We start from the raw sequence: 24523 nt of genomic DNA on the forward strand, positions 1-24523 counted from the left end.
TACACAAAACACACACATAATTAAATTTTGTATGAATTATTATAATGGTAAATTCTATTATGTTACCGCTCCTGGCGAATTCTGGGTTTTCGAAGTTGCAGGGCCTACCACTCCCAAAACAATCGATGTAGAGCAATCCTTACTTTGATGATATATTTTTTCAGAATTCAGTTCAGTATTAGTTATCCGATAAGCTATTATTTATTACCCAATTTGCCCGTTCTCCCGAGCATATCATAGATATATGTCGTTGAAGTAAATGTAATCAGGGTGACTTAAAAGGAGGAGGAGAATACAACGTTGGAGATTCAGCCATTTTTTGGGGCTTTAATACTGGAGCATGTTCAATTGATGCGTAATTATATATATTTTACGGATGATTTGTATGAGAAGTTCAGCTTCTTGTGGATGGTGCTGGAAGAGATAGAGGGCTTACAATTTATCCTGGATTGTCACTTAGTCATATTTGTCCGCCAACTTGGGTTATGGCATCACTAAGATTGCTCTGCTCTCGGTGTTATTGCTTGTTTTTAGTTTGTTGAAAATTTTAATCAAAGTCTTATCTATGTCATACATCCGTTAAAAGTTTGGCTCATCAGTTAACAAATAATGGCATGAATGAGATTTTTTCTCAAAGTTTGATGACATATTTGATTTTTTTTCTCAATTAACAATGTAAGTGAAGTTGTAGAACTCAAAAAACAACAAATGTGCTGTGCCCTGTTTCGCGTCTATATCAACTAGCAACAAATACAAAGTGTAATTTGGTACAATCGTAATTTCGCTTTGTGCCTGCAGTAGGGCAAATGGAAAGAAACAAGGAAGATGCAATTTTTACCATGTAATAGTTAATGAATCATCAAGAAACCAAAATCTTTCTGAAAGATGAAGAAGGAAGCATCGAAATTCGAAGATACGAGAGAGAGGGTGTTACTGTTACCATTTATTGAAATCAAAGGGAAGTAATGTGATTTACAATGAGAATAAATAGTAAAAATAATAATTCATCAAACTGAAAACAAACAGGAACTCTTATAATCCGAGCATTATTGAATTGGAGGGACAAATAAAATCACTTCGTCAATGATGGCATAACCCAAGTTGGCGAACAAATTGAACTTGTTGAACGTCGTCCATGATAAAAAGATTATATATGTGATTAGGCTTGACTCCGCTAAATTTAGAAGAGTCAATGCAACTTGCCCAATTATTACCCAAAAACATTGACAAATTTCCCAAAATTTTCATCTCCTCTTTCAACTCACCTCTGATTATGTCTAGTTCATGGACTTTAAATTTGGAGGTATGATAAGTACAGTATGGATTGTCACTATTACTTTTGACAAACTTGGCAACAAGTAATAATGTACCAGATAACTCAGCTACATGCGGATTAAATGAATATTCGTCCATCTCAACAACCAAGCGTGTCTTCACAATTGGTTGATCACTAGTATTAGGCCCTGCAACTTCATAAGCCCGTACTTTGCCACAGTGACTCATGGAATAGAATTCGCCCTTGTGATAAACTATAGCGGAAACCCCACTGGTGAAATTAGCAACATCAATATGAGTCCAATTGAGGTCTCCAGATCGCCAAAATGCCAAACAATTGACAGGTCCATAATGATGCACCATGAGTATATGATCTGACGTAAGTGAAGGATCGGTGGACAAGACAACTATGTCTATGCAGCCCCAATGATTTATTTCGTAACCAACACGATCATGGAAATTCAGTAAGGCATTTAGGGAGGGAAGGTGTATTTTTTCGTGACAGCTTAATGTTGAGTTTTAAAAGGTATGAATGAAAAATGAAGAATTATGACTTTTCTATAGAGTTGTGATTTTTCCAAAGGGTTGTAACTTTTTCGAATGATTGTGACTTTTGCAAATGGTTGTGCACATTCCGATAGAAAATGTTTTGTGTTCTGTAAAAATAGCAATCATTTATCAAATGTAACTACAATCCCAATAATAACTAGCTGATAATAAGTAAAAATAATAAATAGTGAATATATAATAATTCACCAAACTAAATAAAATCACATTATTAGTGATGGCATAATCCAAGTTGGCGGATAAATTAAACTTGTTGATTGTCCAGGATAGAAAGATTCAATTTTTCCATCTTCCAAATTATAAGCACCCATATCTTCTGTGAGTTCTTCTAACACATCACCGGCAAAATATATGTGATTAGGTTTGATTCCGATAAATTTAGAAGAGTCAATGCAAATTCCCCAATTGAGACCCAAGAAGATGGACGAATCTCCCAAGGCTTTCATCTCCTTCTTCAATTCACCTCTGATTACGTCTACTTCATAGACTTTATATTTGAAGGTGTGAAAAGTACCATTTGAATCGTCATCAAATCGAGAGACAACTAATAGTGCACCTGATAACTCAACTAGGTGCAAACGAAACATAAACATATGCTCGTTCATCTCATTAAGTTGGTTAATCTCGGCAACCAAGCGTGTCGTTACGATTGGTTGATCAGCACCAACTTGATGAGCCCATATTTCGCCATCATTATCAGTGGAATAAAACTTGCCTTTGTGATAAATTAGAGCGGCGACTCTGCTGTGAATATGACTAACATCAATATGAGTCCAGTCGAGGTCTCCAGGTCGCCAAAACGACAAACAACAACCAGCTACATAATGATGCACCATCAATACATAATCTGACGTAAGAGAAGGATTCGCAGACAAGACAGCTCTGTCTATACAGAGCCAATGATGTTTTTCGAAAGCATCGAGATCATGGAAAGTAAAAAGGGCTTTTCGAGAGGGTAGTTGTATTTTTTTGCGAGAGAAAGGGTGCAACAAATTCATCTCTCCCGTATCATTTACCACGGTGCAGAGCCATCCCTCTGTTGATAGATACTCTGTCCCTCTAACTTCGGGGAGAAATATGTGCGAAACTTTCTTCTTCGAAAGAGAATAAAACTCTTGAAAATTGTCATCTTTAGCACCCAGCATAAACAACGGAACTTGAGGGTGAAACACATCAAAATTGTCCTTTGTAGCGGCAATTCGCCAAGTAGTACAAACGGCACGAAAAGCAATGAAATCTTCGATCACTTTAACACGATTTGTAATGTGAGCAATAAGATCGTTGGGAAGCTCTGCCCAACCTGCCATAGCTACGGCAAAAGAAGGGATTCAAATAAAAGAAAAATACTTTTTAGCTTTAGGGCAACACAAATAGAAATATCGTTCAACTATTACTATTTTCCTCAATATATACCTAAACCTTTCAAAAGTCTGCTTTTCTCCAGGTTGGCATGTCATGTCATTAAAGTCTCATTTTTTTAATAATATATTTATTATATATAATTTTTCAATGCAACTCTTATAATTCTTCTATTAATTTAGCAACGAAGAGGCACGTAAAATTGATTAATGTTTAAAAACCCACTCATTCCCAAATCAAATCGACCCGCCTCAAATCAAACTCCAATTAAAAGGTTTCCACCCTTCACGGCCATGACTTTATTTGGTCAAGTTATGTTATTATTGGTTGTTTATTGATGAGACTGAAATTATGCTTGATTTTTAAATGTGGTTGTATGTTGTGGATTTGGCTTATACAAGTCTTTATTATAAATTATTTTTTTAATGGTATTTATTCCTTCTTCTTTTTTGTGAATTTCCATGTTTATGGGGCTAATTGGTGGATGAATGATAATTTTGTAATATTTTCAAAAGTTTAACGGTATTTTAGGTTATTTTTCGTAAGAAATCTATATAAAGGAACCAAAACAACACAATTAAATTAATTAAAGGTTAAGTTTTCTTAATAAAATATTGTGGAGACCAAAAATAGAATTTATCAATAGCTGAGAGATCAAAAATGTTAATTCTCAAAAAAATTGGGATGGTAAAATTGCTCCAAGAAACAAATCATGTGTACACACAACCCACATAATTAATTAATTTATTTTGTAAAAATAATAAATAGTGGATAGCAATTCATCAAACTAATAGATGATGATTGAGGGTATATATAAGTTCAGTTAGTCAATTTAAAAAGTGTTTTTAAGGTTGTCAATAATTTGGAGATGAAAGTAATAATTCGCGCCAAATTTAGAGGTGTTTTCAATACTTCACATTATATATAATAGTTTTTTTACCTTATTTAATGTGGGGATCGTCATAACTCATAATGATTAAGAGGTGGAATTGTTTTTAGATAATTGTAGCATTCTTTCTTATGTGACTACTTATTTTATTACCTCATTTAGCATTATACAAAATATATTATTGTCCGTTTGTAAAAAAATATTAAATTTGTTTTTTGGTGTCTCCTTCAAATTTCAAGATTATTTCAATATATTATATCAACTTAATATGAAATTTAACACAACACTATTTCGATAACATTATATCGGCTTCTCATATTCTTGAGCCATCTTTTATTATTCTAACTTTGTATTATATATTTTTTCGTTGAACATTTCATTGTATACTGAGTATGCTATTGTTATTCAATTTATATAGATACGTTCAAAGTCGTATAACACCTAGTGAAATTATTATGTTCTAACGAATGACGAGCTCATTATTATTTCTAAATCTAATTCATTTGTAACAATCAATATAAAGACTTTAAAATTTACAACAATTTATAGGTCTTATATCTATGATCCTCTGCCTCACAGGCAAATCGGATAATAAATGACATTGCATCAGATATCGCCGTCTTTTCTACTCTTTTCTATGTCTCAGTATGACGTTTATTCAGAGAGAAAGAAAATACATTGCTTAGGGATGCACCGTCGAGAAGTCATTCAAAATGTAATTTCTTGGGTTGTGAAAAGGTATACGATGACGATCTGGAACTCAAAAATCACTACAACACGACACATTGTCAAATTTAAACCATTGAGAAAAACAGGTGTAACCAATGTGGCAACTTCTTCCGGACTCAAGGTGAAAAAGCGGATCGTGAAAATGTTTCTCACAAATAAAGATTGGATTTATGGTAAGCTTTGCAATTTCCTTTGAATTTAATTTTCTTGATTACTTTTTTCCTATTAGGTTAGTAAAATTTCCGAATAAACGGTTTATGGGTGTTTTGTTGTTAATCTTTGTCTAGTTATAGGTTAGTTAAATTTGTGAAAAACGTTGCAGTTTTTGGGTCAATTTTGTTTTGTTCATTTTTTTTTTGTAGAGATGAATTATTGTTTTGTGCATTTTTTTTAGAAATGAATTTTGATTGAAATTATTAGGAAGAACTTCTGCTAGCCTTGAATTGAATTGATTACAAATGTACAAGATCGTCCCTATTTATAGTTGTTTATGGGTGGTTTTAAAAACTATTATAAAAACTCTTCTATATACATCTACTAGAACATTCTAATAAATTTTATCGTCTAGCAACATTCTAGAATATTTTGATATTTCTTCAAGATAATTTTCTAAGTTTATACACTAGATTATATTCTAGAAAAATCTATGATATTCTAAAAGTTGATTTTATTTTTTTCACGCTCCTATTAAAGTATTTTTTTTTTTAAAAAAAATGAAGCCTTAGAAATTAAAGTAACTAGGTTGAAGATATCAACAATATTATCCTGAATTCATACTTTCATCGAGATTTTATTTTTTTTGGATGAAATATCAAAAAAAAATTAATTCTTGCATGAAATATCATTTTTTTTGCAAGCTTGATAGCACTTTGATTGTCTCCAAAAATCATAGTTTTAAATAGATGCAATTTTTTAGCAAGTCTTTGGAGTCGTAGACATAAGACATACATGTTTCACCATATAGAAAAATATACTGTGATGTAGTTTTTTTATCATCCATATATATCACCACCAAAATTGGTTTCAGCATAACTGATTAATACCAAATCATTTTTTCGAACTCAACATTCTCTTTGCAACTTTCTAGAGCTACTCTCTTGGTGATTACATAAATTTACTGACATATATATCCAATAGAGAAACAATTAAGTTAAAATAGTTTGTGCAATAATTATCTCTTTTATCTTTTGGTTATAATGATTATCTATTAAAAAAATAGAGTTTAACTTGAGTGATTTTATAAAAGAAAATCCATAAGTTGAGTGACTTTCTCAAATAATTTCATGTATTCTAGGTATTTTGATGATCCTCACAAATGCAGAGACTCGGCTTCTCAAATAATTTCATGTATTCTAGGTATTTTGATGATCCTCACAAATGCAGGGACTCGGTCCCTGACAGAGTATTCTCGTCTAGGTTCAAAATGATGTACAGCTGTAAAGTTGTGATACCAGATATGCGAGTGAGATAGAAGAGTAGTGAGTGAGAGTGAGAGTGAGAGTGAGATTTGTCTATATATCCTAGATATATGTGAATCACTTGAATATAATGTATCTACAATAAATTACACCTAATTTTGACAAAGATACATGTACCTAAATGTATTTGGGCGTGCCAAATATAAGTATTTGAAGACCAAAATATAGTAAAATTTATAATATTGCAAATTAACTTGCATTTAAGTAATTAGCTCCTAAAATGATGAGATTTATATAAGTTACCTTTCTAATTCCACTTTATTTGTACTATAATTCGTCGCCTAAAGCTCTAACATGTGTTATCATTTCCCCACATGGAATATTAGCATTGGTATTTTTTTAGCCTAAAGTATTTAGCAAATTTTAAGCCCCTAATTGTATCCTTAAAATTTATATTGTGACTAGATATTCCTAAAATATTTTTTTTTCAATAAAATTAAATTGCTAATGATTATATAAAAATAAAATATCAACGTTTAAGCTTAAATATTTGTTGTATTTTTTTTACAGAATGAACCTATCCTTATGATTCTTTATATATATATATATATATATATATATAGAGGCGTGGGCGGCTGATGGAGAAGATATTCCGTCTGGGGAAGAAGAAAACGCGTAAGGGGTATGGGGAAGAAGGAAAATTCAATGTTGATCTAGAGTATAGGGGACGATACGTGTCTTTTGGGAGAAGGAAGAGTCTTAATCATTTTGGGTCGTCTGATCGTTTGATCGGAGGATCAAAATTAATCAAGTGTTGAATATATATATATATATAGATAGATAGATAGATAGAAAATACTATGTGGATATCATAGAGAACTATGAAGCTATTTTTGCTTTTATTTGTATGTTTCATCTTAGTTTAGTGATAAGTGATCAAATACATTTTTCAATAATCTGCTTATTAGTCGAGGAAGAAGCAAGATCAAGTAGTGGATCATATAAAATAAATAATAACCAATTTATTTTTGTCTCTATCTAAATATTTTCCACCTCTATGTTATTTCTTAGAAGCAATATTGTAATATTGTGGGACTCTACAAGATGTGTTCAATTCGAGTTGGGACTCTACTAATTGTGTTCAACTCAAATTATGATTCTTGGAGGCTACTCAATCTTAAACCCTAGTTTATGCCTATATAAAGGGTACTAAATTCCCTTAAAAGGCGATCTCAAAAATTCCACAAAGAGATCAAGACCTCGATATATTCCACAAAAGACATGGAATATTCTTAGAGAGGTCAAATCTAAATCATACTAATTCGAGAAATACGTCACTAACGGCCCTCGAATCATGGATAAATCTTAGGAGAGGAGAATCAAGGGAGGAACAGAATTGTACCCGCTATCTTGATGAATAAAATTATGTTTCTTCAGATTTTATTTGTGTGATTTATTTATTTTCCATATGTTTAAAATTTGTTGCAAACATATATATTCAACATATTCAACAATATAATCTGATGTAGATTTTTTATCATCCATATCGGCAGCAAAATTGGTTTCAGCATAACCGATTAATACCAAATCATGATTCTTTCTATATCTGATGTTGAGTTTTCAGAAATCTCTTTGCAACTTCCAAGAGCTGCTCTCTTGGTGATTACATAAATTTACTGACATATCAAATAGAGAAAGCAATGTGTGGCCTTGTAATTAGGGTTGTCAAAGGGGCGGGCCGGGTTGAAATTAGAGATATTAAAATAGGTTGAAAGAGAAATCGAGTAGGGTCATGACCAAGCCAAGTTTAATTACTTTAGGCTCAAATGGGTTGGGCTAAAAATCGGGTTGGGTCATGACCCGTCAAGTTTGACCTGCATAATCTCAATAATTTTAACATAATATTGTTATTAAACTTTATAACCACAATTTGAATTTCAACTCAAGAAAATTAACAAAAATAAATTACAAATGGAAATATAAAATAGATACTAAGTCATAACTTCAGTATAAGAAATATATTTCATTAATGCAAATAGAGAGTTGTATAACAGGTTGAAATTAGAGATTAAAGTGAGCTCAATTGAAGATTCCTTAAAAATGGGTCAAGAGTACTTGAATGCGTTGAGATTAAACCCAATTCAAATTATTTTGAGCCCAATCCATCAAATTCTAGACGGATTGGATGGATTACCGATATTTAGGCTTATTTTGACAACCCTACTTATGATAGTCAAATACCGAAGAACTCCAACTAAAGCTCAAAAAGGCTTGGGATCTACAAAGAGTGAGTCTTCTTTACATTTTAACCTTGTGCTAGTCTCAAGAGTAGTGCACTTTTTCTGGTTTTTTCTAAGTCTTCATCATATTTTTGAGAAAAGTCTCGAGCAACCAATCTTGCTTTATATCTGTCTATGGCAACATTAGGAGGAGTTATTGTTTGTTTAATTTTTATTTTTAAAATAATAATGTATTTAAACCTTTATAGAATATATCTTTTTAAAAAAAATTAATATGATGGTATATTTGATAGTCGAGGGTCAAACGGATTTTTTTATTATATATTTATTAAATATTTTATATTTTTTAATTATTATAACTTATAATAGTAATATTTTTTACGGTCAAAATTAAAAAAAATTATTACGTAAAACGAAAAATATCATGTAAATTGACACATAAGAAGTACTAGTGTGCAACTATAATATAAGGACAATTTGGGAAAAGAAAACTAACAGGTTGGTTATACTCTCCCGCCAAAAGCAGTTAATTTTTTCTTCTTCGTCTTCCTCACTCACTCTCTGTATCCGCCATGGATTTCTCTGTAATCAAGATTCTGTTCATCTTCATTTGTTTCGTACACCCAGAAGCTAAAGCTCTCATTTACCCTCAAGATCTCATAACCCATGATTCTGTTTTCGATTTTCCGTCATTAACCCCGTCTTTTCCGACCTCTTCCTCTCCAATTTTTCGTCCTCCTACTTCTCCTCTTGTTCCGGCTCTATTCATTATTGGTGATTCTTCTGTTGATTGTGGTACGAATAACTTTCTTGGGACTTTTGCTCGTGCTGATAGGCTTCCTTATGGTCGTGATTTTGATACTCATCAACCTACTGGTCGATTCTGCAATGGAAGAATCCCAGTCGATTATCTAGGTAATTTTATCAATGGGGTGTTTGGGATTTGTGGAAAATTTAACTATTGGGTAGTGAAATTTGGGGAAAAGTTTCGATTTTTTTGGCTTGAGTTTTGAGATTTGAGACTTGAGACTGGAGACTGCTACGTGTTTGATTAATTGTCTGAGAGAGAAAAAAGATTGAACTTTCAATGAAATAGTTTATGGATCTTTTTCTGTTAATATCTTGTCTTGTTTATCCTAATCAAGCTCAAAAAATTGTTCTCATTTTGTGGAATTCAGTGATGAATTCTTGATTATTATATTTTTGGATCGAGTTTTGATATTTGAGACTGCTACGTGTTTGATTAATTGTCTTTGAGAATTAACTATTCGACTTTCAATGAATCGGCGTATGGATCTTTTGCTGTAAATTTCTTGTCTTTTATCCTATTCAAGCTCAAAATGTTTGTACTGGTTTTGTGGAATTCAGTGATGAATTCTTAGGATCTTTTGGTTAAAGATAGCTAATTTTCTATTCATTGTTTCTTGTGCATTTTGATTGTATCAGCGTTGCGTCTTGGGTTACCATTTGTGCCTAGCTATCTAGGACAGGCTGGTTCTATTGAAGAGATGGTTCTTGGGGTTAATTATGCTTCTGCTGGTGCTGGTATTATATTCTCAAGTGGCTCGGAATTGGTAATAGTTTTATCATATACGAACTCTATGATTATTAGTTTTGTAGTAGTTAAGCTAGATTAGTGTTTATGCAGGGTCAGCATATCTCACTTGCACAGCAAATAGAACAAGTTACTGACACTGTTCAGCAGTTTATAATGAATATTGGTGAGGATGCAACAACTGATCTGATATCTAGTTCCTTGTTTTACATTTCGATCGGGAGCAATGACTACATTCACTACTATCTCCTGAATGCCTCAAATGTTCAAACTGTTTACCTGCCATGGAGTTTCAACCAGTTTTTAGCACAGACTATAAAACAGGAGATTAAGGTGCAGTGTTGTTCTATACGAAATCTTAATACTGTCTTCTTTATGCAATTGCCTTCATCGACATTTTGTTTTCGTATGTAATGAATTTTGCAGCTTTATTCAAACCATTTAGCCTCCTTTCTCCTCTTGGATGGCACTTAAAACATCAACAAAATCACTCTATGCAACTAGTTAGCACCTATTTTGCTAACTCTATCATGCATTATATGTTTCAATTTCCCCTTAGGCTCTGCATTGTTTCCACGATTATTAAGTTCAGCGTGTAGAAATTAGGTTGCTTTGGTTCTACATGTCACCAGTGCTGGTTAAAGTTTTCCTTCTAACATGTATGTACTGGTGCCACAGAACCTGTACAATGACAAGGTGAGAAAAGTGGTTGTAATGGGACTGGCTCCAATAGGCTGTGCACCTTACTACCTATGGCTGTACAGTAGCAAGAACGGGGAGTGTGTCAAGAACATAAATGACATGATTTTGGAGTTCAACTTTGCTGTAAGATATATGGTTTCTGAACTAAATGAAGAGCTTGTTGATGCCACTATCATATTCTGCGATGCATTTGAAGGTTCAATGGACATTATTCAGAATCACAATCGTTATGGTGAGGCAATGTGTAGGATCTATATAGATTCATTTGACAGGACATGTCACGCGAGAAGATCAAATCTGACATACTCTTTTTTCAATTTTCATTATAGGTTTCAATGTGACAGATGAGGCTTGCTGTGGTTTAGGTGAATATAAAGGTTGGATCATGTGTGTTTCCCCTGAAATGGCGTGTAATAACGCCTCTAGCCACATCTGGTGGGATCAATTTCATCCGACTGATGCTGTGAATGCTATCCTCGCTGACAACGTCTGGTCCAGCCTGCATACGCCTATGTGCTACCCTATGAACCTGCAAGAAATGTTAGCTCAAAGCACCATATAGTTCAACTTAGAGACAATTGTGAATATATGGCCACTGTATAGATAGTATATCATTCTTTGTGTGTTTACATGTAACTTTGGTATTTCTGCAATGTCAACTTTGGTATTTCTGCTAAGTGCATTCAGCTTGAGTAGTTTCTCTAACAATCCGCTATGAGTCCTATGTGGCATGATCTGTAATGAGTAATGACCTATCTAAACGCTCACTCTCTTTGTATTAAAACACACCTCGATACTGAGTTGGCCAATTATTGTTCCCACTCGACAACAAGCAAGCATAGACCAACTCAACATTGAGGCGTGTTTTAATACTAATAGATGATAGTTTGGCTAATAAATTGAACCATGGACAGTTAATGTATGGAACTTGCAAAAATACGATAAATCAAATATGTTTTCGACTATTAACTCAAAACAAACGTTTTCTTAACCAACTTATTTGAAATTGAATTGTAGTTAAGTTGTTAACACATTATATTATATAGTCGATTGCAACTTATTTATAAACTATCCATTTTTTACCCAAATAAATTTAACCACACCAAAAGAAAAAGAAAACTAAAAGAAATAATTCAAATTTGAAAATTCAAAAAGAAAATAAAAATTATAAAGCTGAAAAAAAAAAAGACAAAGGTCTGACTCAAAGCCACCCTCAACGGTCTAAGGGAAGTGAACCGACAAGTAAGCGACCTTGTGTCCCATTCTTCTTAATATATATATATAAATAATATACGGTTTGAACAAAAATTATGGAGCTTCGTTAAAATCAGAAAATTTGAAAAAGACATTCAAAGTGTAGTAATATTTTATAAAAGGTTATACCCCACCGTCACTACTGAAAATTTGAAAAAGACATCAAAGTGTAGTAATATTTTATAAAAAATTATACCCCACCGTCACTACTATCATAACGTACTACTCTTTCTCCGTTTCAAAAACAGTGACCTGGTTTGACTTGACATGAAGTTTTAAAAAATAAAAAAGATTTTTAAATCTTGTGGTCCTAAATTAAAGTTGTCAAATGTACTAAATTGCTTTTTAATCTTTTGGCTTTAAATATGTCACGTGGAAAGCTGAAATTAAAATGTTACCAAAAAAAAAGAAGAGGTTATTCTTTTTTAAATAAACTAAAAAGGAAAGGAGGTCATTCTTTTTTAAACGGAGGGATTAGCTTTTATATTGAAAGTAAAGGAATCCATTAACAAAAGTGATTTTATATTCATTATTCGAATCTAAAATTCTTTGTCGATAACTAAGGATAATCATAATGTACTAGCTCATATATTGGAAGTAAAAGATTTTTTAACAAAAATAATTATATATTTCATGACTCGAATCTAAAATTCTATCGACTACAATGGAGTACATATTAAATATAAGAAATCTACTCAAACGTACTCTTTTTTTTCTTCTTTTTTTATATATAATTATTATATAACATGGACACGTACCTCAATTGTTCCATTGTTATCTATATTTTATTAAAGTTACATATTTAGTACTCCTTTGTTTCTTTGTGTTATTATTTTGTGGACAATTATTATTAAGGTTTTTTGTTGAAGATGCAAGGTTCAATGAACATGTCCACTTGTCCTCTTCTTTATTTTATTTTATTTTTTTTTAAAAAAAAAAGAAACTTCTTGTAGATTTCAAGTTTCAATAGTGACTCAAAGTTTAAAGGAGACAAAAGAATGTGATGCATTATTAAGTTAAACATAAAGTAAACCATAATTCAGAATTCTTATCTTCTTAGATATCAAATAAATCTATTTGATTCTCTTTGTTATACAATTTATAATATGTTAGTGACTCAACTTCAGATCTATGCAACATTTTCTAATTTTTGTTTGGTTGAAACGGGGAGATGTCAGAAATTTTATTAAGAATATTTAATATTTAATATAAATGCATGAAAAATAATTCATAATTTTCTATTCAATGAAACATGTTTGACTGACCACTTGGATGAAGGAAAAAAGATTTTTGCATCTAATTTACTTGCTTTCACTCAGTATTTTTAGTGTCTATATTAATCTTATCATGTTATATAAGAATTATTAAAGAATAAAATATTCTTTAATCATTTTTTTCCTTTCTATAATTCGAATACGAGATCTTTTGAAGAGGAAGTACAAATCCACTACAAAAGAAGGAAAGTTTATTATTTTTTTACAAATTACCAGTTTTGACTATTTTACTTTTACTGTAGATATTGAAAGCAGAGTAATTAATTCATTGTTAATTTTCAAGAGAGATTTTCTGGATTTGTAATACTAATTTGGAACCCATTCCTAGTGCCAAGGTGTTTGTTATGTCACTCAACAATTTGGTACTTTATTTTGTGCAATACATTGAATTTAAAATTTAAAAAGTTCACTTAACATGCTTTTTTAGTATAACAAAGATGTTCCCCAAATTATGATTAAAGTAGCATTCCCCCTAATAGTTTTATCACTTAATTTATCAGTAGGTTATATTAAATTCTTATTGTTACTCCATATTTGAGGGTATTGTATTTCTTAAAATAGATTAAATATAATATATTTTCTATATAATAGAAGTAAAAACATACATTTTAATTAATTGATGTAAAAACATACATTTTAATTAATTGAAGTAAAGATTAAATGTGCTAAAAGTCGATATCACAAGGATCAAAATGATAATCTACCAATTATGATAAATCAATAAATAAGATTTTCCTAACTCATGAACATAGATTTTGAGTTCGAATCATATGTATAGTTCTTCTTTGTTAAAAAAACGTTTTATTCTCAAAGAGAAATTTCAACTATACATCGAATTTAGTCGGTCTTAATACGTGTGAGCAGATCCAAAGTTTTACGCCTTTATTATGAGTTCACAAAAATCTAATAAGTCATATATATTAAAACATTATTAAATGTATATAAATAATTAATTGTGAACTCATTTAATATAATTCGATATTAACGTAAAAAGAAACTTCAAATTTTAAATCTACTTCTGCTTATACAAGTATCATAAACCAGACGAAAAACTTAAAAAAAGTCAATTTTTTCCCTATTTTAAAAACTATTTGAAAATATTTTGTTCAAGTCGAAGGTCCATTAAAAATAATAATTTTCTTATCTCTATGAGATAGGAATAAGATCAACAACAACATAGTTGTACTAGCCAACTTTGAGGTGGAAATTATCGATTAACTAAGCGTGATTTGGCATCTCGTGGTCGAGTACTCTAGGACGGATTCACTCTACTATTATTTCTTATTCTTTCCGAATTTATTTAACGATTGACTAAGCGTGCTTTGATAGCTCGTGATAGAGTACTCTATGACAGATTCACTCTATTATTATTACCTCCTATTCTTTCCAAAATCACTTATAGAATTATACTGATTATATTATTACGGACAAAAAAAAAAAAAAGTTTGAGTGTCACTAAGAAATGTATAAATAAAGTTAAATATAAGTAAAGTTATAAATAATAAATTGAAATAAAGCTAAGTTTGTGAATACTCTTTTATATGAGTCATATAGTCAATAGCAAATAAGCTAAGCTAACGGCTATAATTCCGCTTCTTCCACTCTTCACCTTCTCTCTCCCTCTTCATTGACATTTCTACCGGAAAACTTCAAAAGGCCGGCGAATAAACCGGATACTGTTTCAATTTTCCGACATGTAACCAAGTCATACAACCAAGCTCCGATATCCAATTCCGGGAAATGCAGGGAGGATAATTAAGAAGAAAAAAAAAAGATCCCCTTTTTTTTTTTTAATCAAATCCTTCCTTACCATGTAGCAATATATAAGCTTTTATTCTTTGACCCATTTACCTTTTGATTCTTTCCTACTAGTAAAGAATCCACTATCCTGTGGAAAAGCAAAAAAAAATTGTCCCCAGAGCCTTAGCAATCTAACTTTTCTTTGCACCCTTTTGTGCGTGTGACCTGTTTGATAAAATTCCCCAAAGAAGTGAATTGTTGAAGGTTTACTTGGATTCTTGATCTTTAAGCTCTGCATTTCTGAGGAGTTTTGGATCAATAGTTATTTGGGTATTTCATTTATTGCAGTTTAGGATTGTGAAAGTTTGAATCTTTGGTCTTGATTGCTTTGAGTTCCTTTTATTTGTTTTTTGGTTTTATCTATTATTGGTTTTTTTCTTTTCTGGGTAAGAAAGGTAGAGTCTTTTGGTAAAAGGGGAATTACATTTCTGCATTGAGGATTTAAGATTGAGCAATCTTGTACATGGTTGATGCCCTGTTTGAGATTTTTGAATACTTATATAGTCATTAAGGAGTATAGGGGTTCAAGAAAATCTTGAGGCTGGTGTGTAAAGCCTTGTATAATCATCACGATGTCTGCTGTTGATGTGGCTTTGAGTCCGGTTCAGGAAGAGTCTGTCCGGGCTACAAGACATATCTATGGCCCATTGGCGCTTTGCACGAATGAATCAATTGTAATATATATCACTGTGGCTGGTTCTGTGATTCCAATGCGCGTGTTGGAGTCTGATTCGATTGGTGAAGTGAAACTTAAGCTCCAAACTTGTAAAGGGTTTGTGGTTAAGATGCAGAAGCTAGTTTTTGGTGGTAGAGAGCTGGCAAGAAATGAATCTTTGGTCAGGGACTATGGAGTCAGTAATGGGAATGTGTTGCATATGGTCTTCAAGATCTCTGATCTCCTTGTTATCACTGTTAGGACCACTTGTGGCATGGAATTTGAATTTCCTGTTGACAGGCATCAAGATATTGGGTACCTTAAACGTACCATATTGAAGAAAGGCAAAGACTTTGGTGAGGAGCTTAAGGTTCAAGAGCTTTTCTGTAATGGTGAGAAGCTTGAGGATCAGAAGCTCATTGATGATATTACTGCTGATGCAGTGATTCACCTGGTAATTCAGAAATTTGCAAAGCTTCGGGCTAAGCATGCCGAGAGGGATGTTGAACTTTCTGTTGTTGCAGCTAATTGGAATGAGGAGACCCAAAGTCAGGGTGTACATGAACCATCCAGGGAGTTCCAGTCCTTCTCCAAGAAGGCACCTGATAGAAACTTGTTGTTGGAACCTTTTGTTGTTGATCCAAATATTGAACTGCCTGGATATATCTGGGACATGATCAACTCTGCATGTGATGGATTGACGAAAGGCAATATACCTATCCGATCATCTGAAGGGACTGGAGGAACTTATTTCATGCAGGATGGGTCTGGCAACAAGTATGTTGCTATTTTTAAGCCCATTGATGAGGAACCTCTAGCTGTGAATAACCCTCAAGGACTACCTTTATCAACCAATGGTGAAGGGTTGAAAAGGGGAACCCGAGTTGGAGAAGGTGCATTCAGGGAGGTTGCAGCTTTCCTACTGGACCATCCAAGGACCGGGCACCGAACATTGTCCAATTGTGAGATAGGCTTTTCCGGTGTGCCTCCCACTGTTATGGTTCAGTGCTTGCACAATACATTTCATCATCCTGATGGATTTGAGTGGTCATCCGAATACACCAAAGTTGGTTCACTGCAGCTGTTTATGAAGAATGAAGGAAATTGTGAGGATATGGGTCCAGGAATATTTCCTGTTGAGGAAGTCCATAAGATTACTGTCTTTGACATAAGAACAGCAAATGCTGATAGGCATGCTGGGAATATTCTTGTGAGCAGGGAAGGGAAAGAAGGACGAATTGTGCTTACACCAATTGACCATGGCTACTGCTTGCCTGAGAATGTAAGTTATGATTGTGTTATTCCTTACAAATGTTGTTTGACAATGATTAGAAATGCTATGAACTTGTGATTGCTTCCTTGTGAGTAATTTTTCATTTTCACTAAATTGATTATTGCATATGGAAGTTCTTATGCCTTGTGAATACTTCTAATATTTCGGTTATGATTTGTCTGATGTGGAGAAACTTCGAGGTGCCTAGTTTGAATGCCAAATAACTTGTTCCTTCCCTGCATGTATTGTTTACCCTGTCAATGAGCTTAATATCTGCCCGGTAAGATGTACCTGACAATAAGGTTAGAGATGGTTTAGCTGGATATATTGCCTCTCATATCTTTAGGTCCAGTTCCCTCCTCCAAATTGTAGAAGGAAGTTTTTAAACTCTCTTAAGATCTGTGATATTTTCTATATCTGTATGACAGCCCTGATTCATAATGTCCAAGAATCTCCACCGTCAAAACTGAAACTTTTATCTTTCTATTGGTTTGTTAGCATATATACTAATTCAACATTTAATTCCTTTCAAGAGTTGCACTCACAAATTTGTTATCTGCAGTTTGAAGATTGCACCTTTGATTGGCTCTATTGGCCACAAGCCCGTAAACCTTACTCTCCAGAAACTATCAAGTACATCAAATCACTGGATGCTGAACAAGACATTGACCTTCTTAAATTTTACGGATTGGATTTGTCTGTTGAATGTGCTCGTACTCTTCGTATCTCAACCATGCTTCTGAAGAAAGGGGTAGAGAAAGGACTTGCTCCATTTGACATTGGAAACATGATGTGCAGGGAAACCTTGAACAAGGAATCTGTTATCGAGGAAATCATTCGTGATGCTCAAGATTCTATGCTTCCTGGCATGACTGAAGCTACATTTCTTGAAACTGTCTACAAGCTCATGGATATCAAGCTTGAGAAGCTAAAATATAAATCTTCCTAAGGATTGTAAGTATGTATCTTCGATTCTGTTATATGTATATAGCATTCGGTCCATATATATAAATGGACTGAATGAAGATAGCAAAGGTTGATGACTGACCTTGTCCGTCTATGGTCGGAAACCTTTTTTCCTCTCAACTACTGCTCATTACCAATATGATGGTTCTTTAACTATGGAGCAGAAGTTGCAATATGCAATAAATAATAAATAAAACAAACTGTTATTTATAAAACAGTTGTCATGTATCCTTTCTCAATGAGTGAAGTGATACTGAGTTTTATGTACAAAAGCTATCAAATTCCTTGTCTCACTAAGCAGCACCAACTAACTTGTGAAATTTTATGTTTACTAGAGGATTGTAGTTTGAATAGATGAGCCTTGGCGCAATGTTAAAAGTTGTCGCCCGCTCTCTCACACAATTATAAGATAATGTTGTTCTAATCCGCAAGAGTAGCTGAGTTGGTTGAGCAAAGGATCCTCCTAAGTGGAGAGTCTCGGATTTAAAACCTCTACATGTTTTCTCAGTTGAGCTCATCATACGTGGATTGAATGTAAAAGTGAAAAATGAGATAAAAAATACATATTATAAATAGTTTTTGAAATATAAAATTGCCTCTCTGTCTCCCATATTTGATGAAATGAACCTCCTTTACTGGTTGAAGGTAAAGGAAATTCATCACTAAAGCAAAAAAAAAATTCTAGCATTATAAAAACTTGAGGTATAACTTTTGAATTTATTTAAAAACTTTTATTCTTCTATCTTCTTTTGTCTTAATAGGGTCCCATATATGGACTTATCCACTTCAAAAAGGAAGTAAAGAGAGAAGTAATTAAAGTGTGGTCCAATAGTCAATTAAGTTAATGAAAAATTATGAAATTTTACATTTAAATTTTAATAGAATAAAAAATATCAGATATTTTTTTCTTGGTCATTCAAGTATTGGAGATAAAATTATTTTGGGATTGTTTGGTAGTTAATTTGAAAATGGTTACGCAAGTCTTCATTTGCATTATATAGAAATAAGTTACCAATACATGAGTAACTAATTCTCCATAAAATAATATTGCTTCCATTTCAATTTGATTGTCCTACTTTTTTTAAGTTCGTTTGAAAAGGAAGTTTTTAATTATAACTTTCCACACAACATCTTCAAGACTTACATTTAGTATATCTTTAATTTAAAACCACAAAATTCAAAAGTCTTTTTATTTTCTTAAACTTCATATCAAATCAAAATAAGACAAACAAATTGAAACGAAGAAGTAAATACACATATTTCCTATTAACTTGTATGTTACTAATATCAATATAACTCAAATACTTGCACTAGTACAAAATATTACATACATATTAGACTTTATCTAAATACGTAATATTTTAATACAAAACTCTATCGAGATACACGTAATCCATACCAACCATTACTCATACCCCTCAAAGAAGTGACAAAAAGAACAGAAATTACGGATAGCAAATTGCAAAAAAAAAGTCCACATTTTCACTCTCTTTATATCACTTTATTGAATCATAAAAACAACACAAAATCCCTTTCTTTCACTTTCTCTTGTCTTTTTCTCTAAACAAAAAAAAAACTCGTTGTTCAACATTTTTCTGAATTTTTTCACACACAAAAAAAAAAATGGTTAAATCTCGTAAACCTCCAAGTGGACGTACAAATTTAGCTTCTTGTATAGTTGCAACAATTTTCTTAATCTTCATCTTCATTATCATCTTCATCCTTTACTTCACTCTTTTCAAACCTAAATCCCCCATTATCACCGTTAACTCCATTCAGCTTCCCTCTTTCTCCACCTCTAACGGCACCGTTAACTTCACCTTTTCTCAATACGTCTCAATCGAAAACCCAAATCACGACGAGTTTGCTCACTACGACAGTTCTCTGCAGTTACTTTATTCGGGTAATCGAATCGGGTTCATGTTCGTACCCGCCGGAAAAATTAACTCAGGTCGGACTCAGTATATGGCGGCGACGTTTTCGGTGAAGGCGTTTCCGTTAACGGTGAATGGACAACCGGAGAGTGTGGGTGGGCCGACGGTGACGGATGGGTTGAGTGGGTTTCGGGTCGGATCTAGTATGGAAGTGGAGTCGAGATTGGAAATGGCGGGTCGGGTTAGAGTGCTCCATTTTTTTACACACCATGTGGAGAGTAAAGCTGAATGTAGAATTGGTATTTCTGTGAGTGATGGATCTGTTACAGCTTTCCACTGTTAGTTTTATTTTATTTTAACTCGGGAGAATCCGCAACTGCTATTCTTCAAATGGAAATGGAGTAGATCGGCCCAAGTGTAATAGCTCGCAAACGTATTAGTTTTTAGTACTAAGTTTTAATTTATTTATTTTTGGTTTAGTGTATTTTTGTGTTTGGTGGTGAATTTTCAGAGTGACTGTAAAAAATGTTTGTTTTATTAATTTAGTACATCATTGTTGAAGATATTTTTGATAACCTTTTGTGTTTTCGTTCGATGTTCGATATACGCGTTGTAATACATTTAGTGTAATTTTATTAGTTAAGTTTGTGAAGAGTAGAGTTGTGAAACTAACATCACCTTGTAGTGGTAATAAAATTGCTTCAGAAAGACTCTCGACTTGACATTTTGGTATTCGTATTTAAATTTACGTTTGAAAAGTCTCATATTAAGATAAAACCTCTTTAACAAAGATGATTTGAATCTAAAATTTTAAATTAATGATGAATAAGTACTTATCACTTAATTTGATTTATAAAAAAAAAGTCCTATTGTTGTTACATATACATGAATTTCTTTTTTTAAAAAAATAATTAAAAAGACCAAAGTGTTGTGAGTTTTATGAGCTGCATTAGCTGGAAAGATAATCTTTGTTTCTTTCTGTTTAAAGTTAATGATTATTGATTAATAAAAAATGCAAAACTATAATTAGAAAGGTAAAAAACAACTTGCGATAAAAATGGAGGATTTTAAGAGGAATGTCAAGTAAGATAATGGGTGAATCACGATGCAAATAAACTCGAAAAATAGTGTTAACTTATAAGTCATAAGTTATAAATCCACGTAAACTTAAACATGATATATATATTTCAAAACTTATGAAATATTTAATTATTAATTAAATTATTATTATATATTAATTTAAAATTATAATAAAAATTCATAAATTTTAAATTTCGAAGTCGTTTCGATAATGGACAGCCCATGAACAGTGGCTAGTGGGTACACCACATGAATTGTATGGACCAATATTTGAAATAATTGATGGTGTCCTTTTCTGCAAACATTTTACTTTTGTGTGTGGGTTTAGGTCTCTTGGGATTAGAGTTTGTAGGGAACTTCTTTTTCAACCTTTTTCTCTATGTGAGTAGAAAATGGATCTAACTTGATACCATCCAATGCTCTTTCAAATAATTAACATGAGTGGCGGAATAAGAATTTTCGCTAAAATGGTTCAAAATAGGAACAAGTAAGCATACGAAAAAAAGTTGAAGGTGGTTCAACATTCATGATATATACATAAAAAATATATATGTATGTAATGTCCTTATTTTTATGTATATAGTGGACATTCTAAAAATTGGAAGGGAGCATGTAATTTTCAAGTCAGCTATCATTTAATTTGATTAACTCTACGAGATATCTATTATCTTTCATTAATATGAATATAAAATAGTCATGTACATTAAAGTTTAGAAAGATAGGCATATTTCACCAAATGGATGAATTCCCACTCAACAAATGGATCCATTCATATGTGTGTGTAGATATAGTTTTTTGAATCACTTTCATTTATGCATTTAATAGCATGGTCTATGTTGATGAGAATGATCCCGTATCGGGACGAGAATTTTAGACTCATTCAAAGTTTTGAAAATCTTCATCTATTTGAACTAGTCTTTTGAAGTGTAAGATAAATTTAATACCTAATTTGACATGATATCAGAGTATCATGCGGGAATGTCAGTATGTCACACTCCGTTCCGACTTCCTATGGAACCCTAATTAAAAAAATATCTGGATTCAAGAGCTAGATATAGCCAAAAAAAATTAGTAGAAATTATAAAGTAATTTCTTACAAATTTCATGCCTTAGGATTCTTGACCTACTTGCATTATTGAAGATGAAGCTACAAAAATAGTTTTAAGAATAATTCAATTACAATAATGAATTGACGACTTTAGTTGGCTGGAAAATCCATTGAACTTTCTCATTTGTTAATTGTTACTTTATTGATGGGAAATGCTCCTTGACTTCTTAAGAATCATAATATTTTTTTCGATGAAATAATAAAATGAATTTCTTTTTCTTTTCAAAAACTCCATTGAATATGTAAAGTCAAGAAAAACATTTGTAGATACGTCGCTTATTTATCGTTTTCGCTCAGAATCCAAAACAAACACATAGATATATTGAAACCCCATAGAAGAACCAAACAAATTTTATTTCTAAGAGGTTACTCGAATAAATGATTTGGCATAAGAACAAAATTAATCATTAAAAAAATATAAATCGTTATTAAAACATTATAAAGTTGTTGAGTTGTGAACCTTCTTGTGGATTAATCTGAACACCAACCAAAGAACAAGTCAAATCAAGACAAAGAATGTTTTCTTCTTTCACATTTAACCTAAAGCCTTTTAACACCTTGAATTCCCTTAACAAAATCTTCAATAATCCATTAAAGGATCTCTCATTTCTTTGTTTTCTTCTCTCTTTTTCTCGATAATCGTACTGTCCAAACCAGCTTGCATCCATCTCGACTAATTCCACAGAAACAAAACTCAATGCCTTGGAGTCCAACGGACATTGTAGGCACTCAATTGGTGTTTTTTGATGATCATGGAGGCTATGGATTAGACGAATTGTTACGATCAACGGCCGGAGTTTTAGGTAAGGGAGTTTTCGGGACGAGTTATAAGTCGGAGTTGCCAGGGAAAAATGCAGTAGCTGTGAAAAGATTGAAGGTTGGTTGCTTAGCTGAGGAAGAATTCAGAGATAAAATTGGTGAAGTAGGAAAGATGGTTCATGAAAATTTGCTTCCTCTTAGAGGATATTGTTGGCATCAGAATGAAATTCTTCTTGTATATGATTATGTTAGAATGGGAAGCTTAGCTTTTCGTTTACATGGTATGTTTTCTTCATCATTATCTCCTCTCTATAACAACGTCGTTTGTTCTGATATATTTTGGTTGCTATAGTGAAATGATGTTATAGAAAACATATCATATAGCATAACATATAAACAATCGGTTCCACAAAAAACATGGATAGAGAGAACTGACTGAGTCGAAACTCTCTATAGCAACGTTGTTTATTCCGATAGTGAAATGTTGTTATAGAGCACATATAATATAACAGAAACCATCGGTTGCAGAGAAGACATCATGGTTATTATAGTGAAATGTTGTAGAGGATGATTGTTATAGAGTGATCTGACATAGTCAAACCTCTCTATAACAACGTTGTTTATTCCAATGTTTTTGGCTGCTATAGTGTAATGCTATTATAGAGAACATAAAATATAACATGAACAATCGATTCCCTAGAAAACATTTGTTGAAGGTTGTTATAGAGAGGTCTGACTTTTAACTTTGATATTAATATATAGGGAATGAAGGTAGGAGCAAGGCCTCACTTACATGGGAAGTAAGAAGTAGCATTGCTTATGGGGTTGCCCGTGCAATTGAATTTCTCCATTCCCGAGGCTCGGATTTCTGCCATGGAAACATAAGATCATCCAATGTTTTCCTCACCGACTCCTTATCAGGTGTTCGTCTCTCTGAATTTTCCATTGCACGAATTCTCTCTTCAGATACAAAACTAGAGCTCGTGGCTGGTTATCGCGCACCAGAAGTGACAAATGCTCATGAAGTCTCACAAAAGTCAGATGTCTATAGCTTTGGTGTTCTGCTCTTGGAACTATTAACTGGTAAAGCTCCACTAGATGCATTTACCAAGAACAAAGGAGTAGATTTACCTAAGTGGATCCGTTCCATGTTTCAAGAGAAGCCGGTCATCGATGTTTTTGACACCCTGCTACCTAAACATGACCAGAGTAGTGCTGAGCAAATGGTCCTTCTGTTACAGCTTGCAGTTTGCTGTACTTTTCAGTATCCAAATAAAAGACCTTCAATGGCTGCAGTGACAAAACAGATAAGGGGTACCTGCAGGTTTCATTGATGACAGCACAATAAACAACAACATAATAGTTGTTTTTATCTTACCATATGTGTTTACAAATATGATAGTTTTGGATCCATCTCGTCTCCATTTCCCCCCACGTTCCTTCTTGGATGTGTGAGTGTGGGATACTTGTCTTATTTAACTACTGTTCTGTATATATTCGAAAGATCATAAGGAATTTTCCTAATCGATTCCTCTGCCACGAGGACTCAACTTGACAAATGGTGAACAGAATCTCAAAAGTTGTTCCCTTGAAACACGACATTAGTTTGAATACAAAATACCAAACAGAAATAATCTCACAAGGGATACTTCTATAACAAAAATATTATCAATAATACAATGGGTAGTATATGCACAATTTCAATTTGTAACACTCAACAATAGGTAATAGGATGAGGCACAGAAC

The 24523-nt window shown here is 32.7% G+C and overlaps 5 protein-coding genes across 5 annotated transcripts; 4 read left to right on the plus strand and 1 right to left on the minus strand.

Annotated features, from left to right (window-relative positions):
- Positions 1–2045: 2045 nt before the first annotated feature.
- Positions 2046–3149, minus strand: LOC107059965 (F-box protein At2g26160-like). Its single transcript, XM_015307094.1, has one exon. It carries the CDS (start codon positions 3147–3149, stop codon positions 2046–2048), a length of 1104 nt encoding a protein of 367 aa, XP_015162580.1.
- A 5836-nt stretch (positions 3150–8985) lies between these two features.
- Positions 8986–11404, plus strand: LOC102580701 (GDSL esterase/lipase 7). Its single transcript, XM_006343777.2, has 5 exons — positions 8986–9392; positions 9924–10051; positions 10126–10365; positions 10711–10966; positions 11064–11404. Exons 1-5 carry the CDS (start codon positions 9050–9052, stop codon positions 11294–11296), a joined length of 1200 nt encoding a protein of 399 aa, XP_006343839.1. The 5' UTR covers positions 8986–9049; the 3' UTR covers positions 11297–11404.
- Positions 11405–14780: 3376 nt separating this feature from the next.
- LOC102581038 (phosphatidylinositol 4-kinase gamma 4-like) lies at positions 14781–18247 on the plus strand. Its single transcript, XM_006343778.2, has 2 exons — positions 14781–16999; positions 17553–18247. The coding sequence occupies exons 1-2, from the start codon at positions 15635–15637 to the stop codon at positions 17937–17939; spliced, it is 1752 nt and encodes a 583-aa protein (XP_006343840.1). The 5' UTR covers positions 14781–15634; the 3' UTR covers positions 17940–18247.
- A 1193-nt stretch (positions 18248–19440) lies between these two features.
- LOC107059976 (uncharacterized) lies at positions 19441–20405 on the plus strand. The gene has a single exon (XM_015307122.1). It carries the CDS (start codon positions 19580–19582, stop codon positions 20171–20173), a length of 594 nt encoding a protein of 197 aa, XP_015162608.1. The 5' UTR covers positions 19441–19579; the 3' UTR covers positions 20174–20405.
- Positions 20406–22505: 2100 nt separating this feature from the next.
- Positions 22506–24301, plus strand: LOC102581380 (probable inactive receptor kinase At1g48480). Its single transcript, XM_006343779.2, has 2 exons — positions 22506–23058; positions 23540–24301. Exons 1-2 carry the CDS (start codon positions 22716–22718, stop codon positions 24109–24111), a joined length of 915 nt encoding a protein of 304 aa, XP_006343841.1. The 5' UTR covers positions 22506–22715; the 3' UTR covers positions 24112–24301.
- Positions 24302–24523: the final 222 nt, after the last annotated feature.

Source organism: Solanum tuberosum, unplaced genomic scaffold (genome assembly GCF_000226075.1).
Source record: "Solanum tuberosum cultivar DM 1-3 516 R44 unplaced genomic scaffold, SolTub_3.0 scf00048, whole genome shotgun sequence".
NCBI lineage: Eukaryota > Viridiplantae > Streptophyta > Magnoliopsida > Solanales > Solanaceae > Solanum > Solanum tuberosum.

Coding starts and splice junctions, on each gene's coding strand:
- LOC102580701 (XM_006343777.2), top strand. CDS start 9,050: ATGGATTTCTCTGTAATCAAGATTCTGTTCATCTTCATTTGTTTCGTA. Junction 10,052..10,125: donor TCTCAAGTGGCTCGGAATTG/GTAATAGTTTTA, acceptor GTGTTTATGCAG/GGTCAGCATATCTCACTTGC. Junction 10,366..10,710: donor CTATAAAACAGGAGATTAAG/GTGCAGTGTTGT, acceptor CTGGTGCCACAG/AACCTGTACAATGACAAGGT.
- LOC102581380 (XM_006343779.2), top strand. CDS start 22,716: ATGCCTTGGAGTCCAACGGACATTGTAGGCACTCAATTGGTGTTTTTT. Junction 23,059..23,539: donor CTTAGCTTTTCGTTTACATG/GTATGTTTTCTT, acceptor ATTAATATATAG/GGAATGAAGGTAGGAGCAAG.
- LOC107059976 (XM_015307122.1), top strand. CDS start 19,580: ATGGTTAAATCTCGTAAACCTCCAAGTGGACGTACAAATTTAGCTTCT.
- LOC102581038 (XM_006343778.2), top strand. CDS start 15,635: ATGTCTGCTGTTGATGTGGCTTTGAGTCCGGTTCAGGAAGAGTCTGTC. Junction 17,000..17,552: donor GCTACTGCTTGCCTGAGAAT/GTAAGTTATGAT, acceptor TGTTATCTGCAG/TTTGAAGATTGCACCTTTGA.
- LOC107059965 (XM_015307094.1), bottom strand. CDS start 3,149: ATGGCAGGTTGGGCAGAGCTTCCCAACGATCTTATTGCTCACATTACA.